This window comes from Chiroxiphia lanceolata, chromosome 5, assembly GCF_009829145.1.
Source record: "Chiroxiphia lanceolata isolate bChiLan1 chromosome 5, bChiLan1.pri, whole genome shotgun sequence".
Classification (NCBI taxonomy): Eukaryota; Metazoa; Chordata; class Aves; order Passeriformes; family Pipridae; genus Chiroxiphia; species Chiroxiphia lanceolata.
Window position 1 is genome coordinate 24882385 of NC_045641.1, and position 8819 is coordinate 24891203.

An 8819-nucleotide genomic window follows, 5' to 3' on the forward strand; every position below is an offset into this window, starting at 1 on the left:
GTGATGACGTGGAAAGTCTGTCAAAGACTACCTACCAAAGAAATGTGTGGCAGTGTCTACATTAGAGAAACAAGTTTGTTGCTACAAATTGTTAGGTTGTAATCAACTTCTCATTCTGTACAATAGAGGTATTCACAGCACGCTTGTAGTAAATGTGGGTAGAGCCCTTCCCAAATTTTTGTTCAAGCCTATCCATGGTCCACAGATATCTGAAGATGTCTAGATATAGATATCTCAAGAGACATATAGAGACAGTGAGGTATAGCTATCTCATCAGTTAGTTATTAAGTTGCAGAGGCAGATTACAGTCTTTCTCTATTTTTATAGTAATCTTCATAGGATCACAGGGTGATTCAGGCTGGAAGGGACTTCAGGAGGTTTCTAGTCCAGCTTCTTCCTTAAAACTACCTCTGCTAAGACACTGGGCTAGGTTGCCATCTGGTCTTGAAACTCACTAAAGATGGAGACTAAAAAACTTCTCTGAGCAGCCAGTTCCACTGATTGACTGTACCCCATGGTAAAAATGTCTCTTCATATTCAGTCAAAACTTCTGATTTTGGAGGGTTGATGAACTAAATCGAATTAGTTCTAGACTGATGCAAATCTTCTTGCTTCATTACAAAGTTCCACTGTTTTGTTAACTGTATGTCTTGAAGGTCTGGTTACCTTTCATTTTGCTTATCTCTGAGTAATAGACTTTTTTCCCTACTGTAAGGCTGTCTCAAATGTGCACAAACTGTGTTTGCATAAGACAATGCCTAACCAGTCTTGTAGTGAGAAAAAATTTCCCTAATATCTAAACTGAACCTTCTCTGATGCAACTTCTGGGAACAGAAAACAAAAATGAGATAAAGGACAAAAATATTTTGATTGCATTTAGTTTTAGTACTTGAAAAGTTACAATTTTCAGTGTGGTCTTTGTATGTAATTGTCTGAAGACTCCTCTTGGGTGTACTCAGGGTGGGGGGGTCCTGAGTGTTGACAATATGTGTGTAGCCTGTGCTATTGCGCTGCACCTCTGCACAGAGGTGGTAAGACCTGTATGACCTGTGATTCTGTCACTTACACTGATTTTACCAGAGAGGGGTTTGGATTTATAAACGTAGTTGGTTTTTTTTTTTTAATATTCTTCCTCTTAAATATTCAGTTGTGATTTACAACTTGCCCTCCATGAAACTGCGTATTTTTTCCAAATTTAGGGTTGAAATTAGACTATATGTAGAACCCATCACTTAGGCTGTGTGTTTTAAAAATGAGAAACGGAAGTATGCCACTGCTTTGTTAATTGAAGGGAAAAAAGAGCATTTGTTGACTTTTCTCTGCTTTTAGTAGGGTGAAAACTGGATCTGCAATTATGCTCATTCTCGTCTCATTAAGCTGACCTGTGTGCTAAATGAGAGGCCTGCTGCTTCTGGGTCTGTGGTAGCAGCAGGAAGGATGGTTTTTAAAAACTGGTTTTGTGTAGTTCAGAACCAAAACAGAAACGGTTTAGTCACCAAGCTACAGTGTTTCATAGCTGGGACATGTTAAGGTTATTTGTGTGTTAATGTGCTAATGGAATTTGCGGGTGATAAAACAGTGATACAGGATTTTTTACTTGTTTCTCCCAGAAGTACTATATGTCTATATTCTAAACTCCTAGGAGAGACATGTTGAGTTTCGTCTAAGTTTCCTTCTTGACAAGTTGAGAGGCAGTTGACCTCTTAACTTCGTTTTAATCAGAAAATAAATGCAACCTCTTAAAATATTTAAAACTTGTTAATTCGTCATAAATGAGTTGCTGACTTTGTATGTTCTATTGACTCCTGTGCTGAAGCATGAATGTAGTGTCTTGGTCTTTCTTCTTCTGTGTAGTTCTTCTGCAGAACAGAGAATCTTTATAGAACTGAGGTGCTTTACTTGATAATACAGTGGCATTTTGATATCTTGAAATACTTTTTTTTTTCAACTGGCCTCTTTTCTTTCAGGAAAAAAATGACTGCACTGATGTATGCAGCTAGAAAAGGCTATGCTCGCGTTGTTGCTCTGCTTGTTGCTTGTGGATCACACATAAACGCCCAAGATGAAAATGGATATTCGGTAAGTGATTTACTTTTGTGTGTTTTAATTAATGATAAAAATTTTAAAAAGCAAGAACCTGCTAACTTGTTTCTAGGTACAACTTTCTCAGAAATACTCGTTGGAATTTTCTACTTTAACACCACTTTGAGATTCTTTTGCATTAATTGTCTTTGTCTCCAGATTGGGCCATGCTTTTATTGATTGGACCTCTGTCGTTTTTTGCTCCATATGTAAATTTGGTGAAACAAAGTTGCTCTTTGCAGGCATTAATATGGGCAGCGCAGCATGGACACAGAAGTGTAATTTTGAAGTTGCTTGAGCTAGGAGCTGACAAAAATCTACAGACTAAGGATGAAAAAACAGCAGCAGAGCTAGCAAAAATCAATAAACATACAGAGGTATTTAATTTCATTTTTTTTAGAAATGTAAATTTTGTGTTTTGACTCAAGAATCTGTTAATAATTATATAATTTTCTATAGAAGTGTTACTTCAATAATTACATTATAGCAACTAGTTGAATACTCGTGCTGTTACATCTATATAGACAACTTTCTGTTATATCAAAGCTTTTCACAGTGCTGTAAAGGCTATAGAGTAGTGTTTTGGAAATGCTTTTTCTTTTTTCTTTATTCTTTCAGAATCCTTGACTTTAGATTTAGAATACAAAACAAGGGATTATTCATGTTAGTAATGTTGATAAGAGAAGTATAAAAATGTGTTGTTTTTTATCTGTCTGCCAAAATATGTGAGAGAATGCAGATATCAAACTAATTTGCAGAGTATAGTTTCTGATTGAATTTGGAAGTGAAAAGGCTAAAGCTAAAAAGAAGGGGAGTTGGTACTGGCTATTTTCAAAATCTGTTCTTGGGAAGGAGGAAGGTGTAAAATAATGTAATTTGATCAGTGGATCATGGGGAGAGCAGTGTAGATAGCTACTGACTTTTCTCCTAAAATAAATCTGTTTCTGCTGTTACCAGATGATGCATGGTGGATCACTGAGACCATATTTCTGTGTGTTTTACCTTGAGTTGCTCTTACGAATGGTGTGGCTTTTCACAGTGACTCTTCAGAAATGTATAATTTACTCTTACAAATTGTAATTCACTTTACAGCTTCTTTTTCTTACCTTTTTTTTTCTGCCAGACTCCGAGGCTTAGGCAGGAGCAAAAATGATAGCTATGCACAAAGCTGTCAGTGGAAGCTAGCAAGATCTGTGTCTGAGGCTCAGTGATCTGTTAGCTCAGGTTACTGAAAGAGGTTACAAAGGCTTTCTGCCTTTGATAAACGGCTTGTTCAGCAGGTTATGGCCATATAATCTTATAACATGACTTTCTGCGACATGGAGGGAATACAAGCTTCTCACACTTGAGAGGTGGGTCTTGCCTCTTGACCTGAAGTGCTGACTTTCAACAGTTGGTGCAAAGTCTTGCAGATGGCATTGAGATATTTAATGGTCATGAGCTTCTTCCAGCTTCAGGATCTGCTCTTCAGGCCATTGACAGCTGAAAGGCCTGTCATACAGACTGTCTGCAGAAACTGTTTCTGGGAGGGGAAATATTTTTCATTTCTTTTATTCTGAATTTGACTGGGATGGAGTTATTTTTCTTCCAAACAGCCTATAGGGTGCTGTGTTTTAGGACTGTGACCAAACCACCATTGGTAACACACCAGTGTCTTAGCTATTGCTGAGTGGTGCTTGTGCTGCATCAAGGCCTTCTCTGTTTCTCGGACTGCTCCCCATCTTCAGCAAGTAGGCTGCAAGTGAGCAAGAGGTTGGGAGTGGGCATGGCTTTGAGCTGCTAACTCCAGCTGACACAAGGGATACTCCATGCCCTATAACATGCTCAGTGATAAAACTGGACACTGGCTGGACATTTCTCTGCTGGTGGGAGGTGGTCGCTGCCTTTGCATCACTTAAGTTTTGGGTTTTTTCCCCCTTTACTTTTCAGACTGTATTTATCTCAGCCCAAGAAAAGTTTTCTTACTCTTACCCTTGTGATTCTCTCCCGTACTGGTGAACTGAGTAGGGACTTATCAGCCGAGATCAACCCACTGCACTTATATTTATATGAAACTGGCTAGTCACCTGAAGTTCGGGCAATTCCTTTAGGTTTATTAAGTTTCTACTTGTTTTGCCATTTTTCTACTTGTTTTTGCTTGTTTTTCTAGTGACTATCTTAAAACTCACACAGGGCAGTTCAGTTTCTGGAATCCATCACTGATGCATAGTGATGTCTAGCAGAAGGCTGCTTCCTTAATCAGTTGAAAGAATCCCTGTCTGTCAGATACAGTTAACTTTGATTGTCAGGTGTAAATTGATCAATGTTAGGTCTATATGTGCACTGGAAATGGAGACATGAAAATAGTTATATGCCCTGTACCCTTAAGACAACTTATTGCCTTGAGTATGTAGAACTCTTGTCTACAAACCACAAAAACTAGTATGTTGGTGTTGGGCTGCTTCTGTAGTGATGGATGCTGACTTTCTTAGACCACGTTACATCCACCATTTTACTCTGTATCAGTTCATTGATGTGCTGGAATTTGATTAATTTGGAAATGCTCTTGATAAACTCTGTGGGTGTAGTCTTAACTTCTCATTATAGATGTATGCTTTAGAGAATAAGCGGCAGATGTTTCATGTTCCCTGTAGGTAGTAATTGATTATAGAACTCTTTGTAGTCTTATTCCCATATATTTTTTTATGCATTTTGAGTTTGAATAACAATTCATTCATTTCGGCTCTTCCAGATTTTTAGTTTGCTCTCTTTGGCTGCAAATCACTTGCAAGGGAGATACCATAAAACAGTTGACCAAGAGGCTATCTGCAAATTTCTGACAGCTGTCCCTGACAACAGAGTTGGGTAAATACAGTTATAGTGTAATTTTAGCATATAAACATTCCTAAGAGATTGTATTTGTTCATATCAATGATTAAGTTGTTCCTATATATATATGTTATGAGCGCTGCCATGAACCCATAGTAAGTATATTAATGTACTATTAATTTTTCAAGAATTATAAACAAAGAGCATGGTCTTGTTCTGTGCTTGTCTTCATTTGATGTTAAAATTTTGATGCTTTCACTGAATGCCGCTTTTCAGCTTCACGTCACCAGGAAGAGCTATGCCCTTTTTTTTTCTGCATATGAGTCAAAATTATGTATGAACACCAGTTAAGCTCTAGAAGTTTTGGCAGAGCATGCTGGTGACCGAAGCTTGAAGGTGTCCTGTGCCTGAAATCAACCCCCGCTTCAGCAACTTCAGAGATCTAGAATACAATTTTATTCCAGAACATATTGGCTAAGAAGTCCTCAACAAACCATCTACTTGCTGCCTTCATCTTGAGTTGCATGGTCTTAGAAAGACAGCTTCTGAAGCCCGTAGTCTGTTCTGCTGGGTCAGATTGCCCCTGCTCAACCAGGTTGTGCTGAATTCGGAATGGCATAGTTTTGTATCATTAGGCTGATGAGTTGATGGCAGTTGGCAGGGTAGCAGTTCACATCAGATAGTACTTCAGTTCAGACAAAGCCTCACTGGGTTCTGTTGTTAGAATCATAGAATCATTAATGTTGGAAAAGACCTCCATCAAGTCCCAACTCTTGATCAAACACCACCGTGTCAACTAAACCATAGCACTAAGTGCCACAGCCAGTCATGTCTTGAAAACTTCTAGGGATGGTGACTCTGCCACATCCCTGGGCAGCCTCTTCCAATACCTGACCACCCCTTCAGCAAAGAAGTTCTTCCTGATGTCCGATCTGAACCTCTCTTGTGTCAGCTTGAGGCCATTTCCTCTTGTCCTGTCTCTAGTTGCCTGGTAGAAGAGACCAACCCCCACCTGGCCACAACCTCCTGTCAGGTAGTTGTAGAGAGCAATAAGGTCTCCCCTGGGCCTTGTTTTCTCCTGACAAAACAACTCCAGCTCCCTCAGCTGCTCCTTGCATGACTTACTCTCTAGACCCTTCACCAACTTTGTTACCCTTCTCTGGACATGCTCCAGCACTTCAGTGTCTTTCTAGCAGTGAGGGACCCAGAACTGGACACAACACTCGAGGTGTGGCCTCATCAGTGCCAAGATCAGAGGAACAATCACTTCCCTAGTCCTGCTGGCCACACTAGTATATACCAGGGTGCCATTGGCCTTTTTAGCCACCCAGTCACACTGCTGCCTCATGTTTAGCCGTCTCTCAACCAGCACCCTGAAGTCCTTTTCCACTGGGACTCTTTGCAAACACTCTTCTCTCAGCCTGTAGCACTGGGGGTGTTGTGACCAAAGGGCAGGACCCAGCACTTCTGCAGTTGGCCTCAGCCCATTGATCCAACTTGTCCAGATGCCTCCTGCTCTCCAGGAGATCAACACTCCCACCCAACTTAGTGTCGTTTGTGAACTTACTGAAGGTGCCCTTCATCCCGTTATCCAGATCACCAATAAAGAAGTTAAAGAGGACTGGCTCTGATACTGAGGCCTAGGGAACAGCACCAGTGACCAGCCGCCAGCTGGATGTAACTCTGTTCACCACCGCTCTGGGCCCAGCCATCCAACCAGTTTTTAATGCAGCAAAGAGGGCCCTGGCCAAGCCATGAGCAGCCAGTTTCTCCAGGAGAATGATGTAGGAGACAGTATTGGAGGCTTTACTGAAGTCCAGGTAGACAACATCCACAGCCTTTCCCTCATCCTGAAATGGATGATCATAAAAGGTTGGTCTAGCAGGACCCACCTTTCCTAAACCCATGCTCTCTGAACCTGATCCCCTGGTTGTCATGTACATGCTGTGTGATGGCACTCAAGATGCTCTTTCAATTTTTGAGGTGAAGAGGAGGCAGATCTTCATTTCAGGGCCTACAGTAAGAACAACTCATAACTCAGGATTTTGGCAAAGGATTCACTGTAGCAATAGCAGTAGTCCTTTCTGGATTTTGTATTTGTTCTTTAGTTTGATTCTCTTCACTACAGTTCATCTAAATGTTGAAAGCTGGTTAGTTATTTCCCCCTGTATGCTTTTAAATCTCTTAGTAGAGCAAGGAATCAAAATTGATACTCTGTCTTTGTTTAGAAATGTTAAACTCTGAACCTACATTTCAGAGTTTACTACCTTCTCTGTCTGAACAGTAGTCTTCTGACGACAAGTTTCTTGATGGACTAATTTCCACTATCTTTAGTTACAGACATTCGTGTTTTCTTGATAACCTTTTTTGGCTTAACTGGAACCAGAAGGGTAAGAGTTGTGGACTGAATCCAATTTATATGAATGTTATCTGATAAGAATACATAGTTTATCTTCCTTAACCCTACTTCCACATTTTTCAGGGTTTCGTGACCCAACTTCAAGGTTCAGTTGGAGTGTTTTGTGACTTAAAATGACCTTTGTTTATGAAAATCATCCCCTTCAGGCTCAATTCAACTTATTAGACAGAAAAGACATTTATAGAATTTTGATAAAATAAATTGCATCCCATGATGTTTATGAGATGCTTCTGTCATCAGCAGGTATGTGCAGCTTTAGGTTGCTCCCCAGTGCTTTATCTGAAGAGCTTTTCTATAGCATTTTGTTCTGGATGTCTTTTTTTTTTTTTAATTTCCACTATTTTTAACTCTAGTCTCATTTATTATCTTTACAGTTCCTATTCACTCTTTGATGACATGGAAGTGTTTTTACGTGGTCTTGGTCTAGAACACATTAGAGGACTACTGAAGGTAATCTTGTGTGTCTGCTATCTTTCAAGTAATCCGTGAAAGCCAAATGCAACTACTGCATAATAAAAAGTGATATCACTATTAGTATATTAATTCAAGTAAATTTATTAAACAGAAGTTTATATATAAAACGGTAAGTTAAAGTACAATGGACTAGATTGAATTTCTCGATTATGTGCATTCATCACAACGTGATGCTTCTAAACTAAACAACTCTTTGATTCCTTTTGTTCTTGAAAACTGAAGTAAAACAAGGAAAAAGAAATCAAGTGAAAACTGATTTCTTCTGAAATTCTTTTGATGGTAGAAACCCCTTTGTTTTATACAGGAGCAAGATATAGCTTTAAGAGAACTTCTGATCATGCAAAAAGATGACTTAATACAGGTCAGTTTACTACTTTAAAACTTAATTTACTTTTTTTCCTCTTTTTATAATGTTTTTAATGCCTTCTCTTTATAAATGTCTAACCTTGTAAGAATTCTTTCAGCATCTTCTGCAACTTCTTGAATTTTAATGTGAATACAGACAGACTTCTTATGAAGTGTGTAATCTAACAGATCAGTGAATGATCAGGGTTAAGCAGGAAATAGTTCTGCTTTAAAGTTTAGTTGTTACCATTTTTAGTATTTAAGTATGATTTCCCTGAAAGGAAATCAGTGCTTGGATTAGCAGTACGTAATCCTAAACTACTACTTTAAATGTGGTCCTCCTTTGTGAGGTGGTAACTTCTGTTGGAGAATTTGTAGAATCTCATATCCCAATCAGGTTTGTAAAACCTTACCAAAAAAAAGAGATTTTGTTTCTTTCAGTTTACTGCAGCTGGGAAGGTCTTTTACTGTTATCCAGGACTAAGTGATGTATATTACAAAACTTCAGTTTTCAGTGGAGATAGGGTGGTTGCTTTTCCTTAGTCTTTACTGGATTTTTTCATGTGGGAAAGGAAAGACTTCCTGTGCTTACAGGAGGATGCTATAATAAAATCCAGTTATAGGAGTATCCTTGGAACACCGTAAGTACTTCAGGCTTAAGAATTCTGAGCACTCTGTACCGGGTCTGGGA

At 39.1% G+C, this 8819-nt stretch overlaps 1 protein-coding gene across 1 annotated transcript in view; it reads left to right on the top strand.

The window, feature by feature from the left end:
• The window catches only part of ASZ1 (ankyrin repeat, SAM and basic leucine zipper domain containing 1), a 38747-nt gene that overhangs the window by 16350 nt on the left and 13578 nt on the right, over window positions 1–8819 (top strand). The window contains 5 exon segments of the mRNA XM_032688682.1: window positions 1968–2079; window positions 2325–2459; window positions 4814–4926; window positions 7684–7759; window positions 8088–8144. Coding sequence (XP_032544573.1) covers window positions 1968–2079; window positions 2325–2459; window positions 4814–4926; window positions 7684–7759; window positions 8088–8144 — 493 coding nt within the window.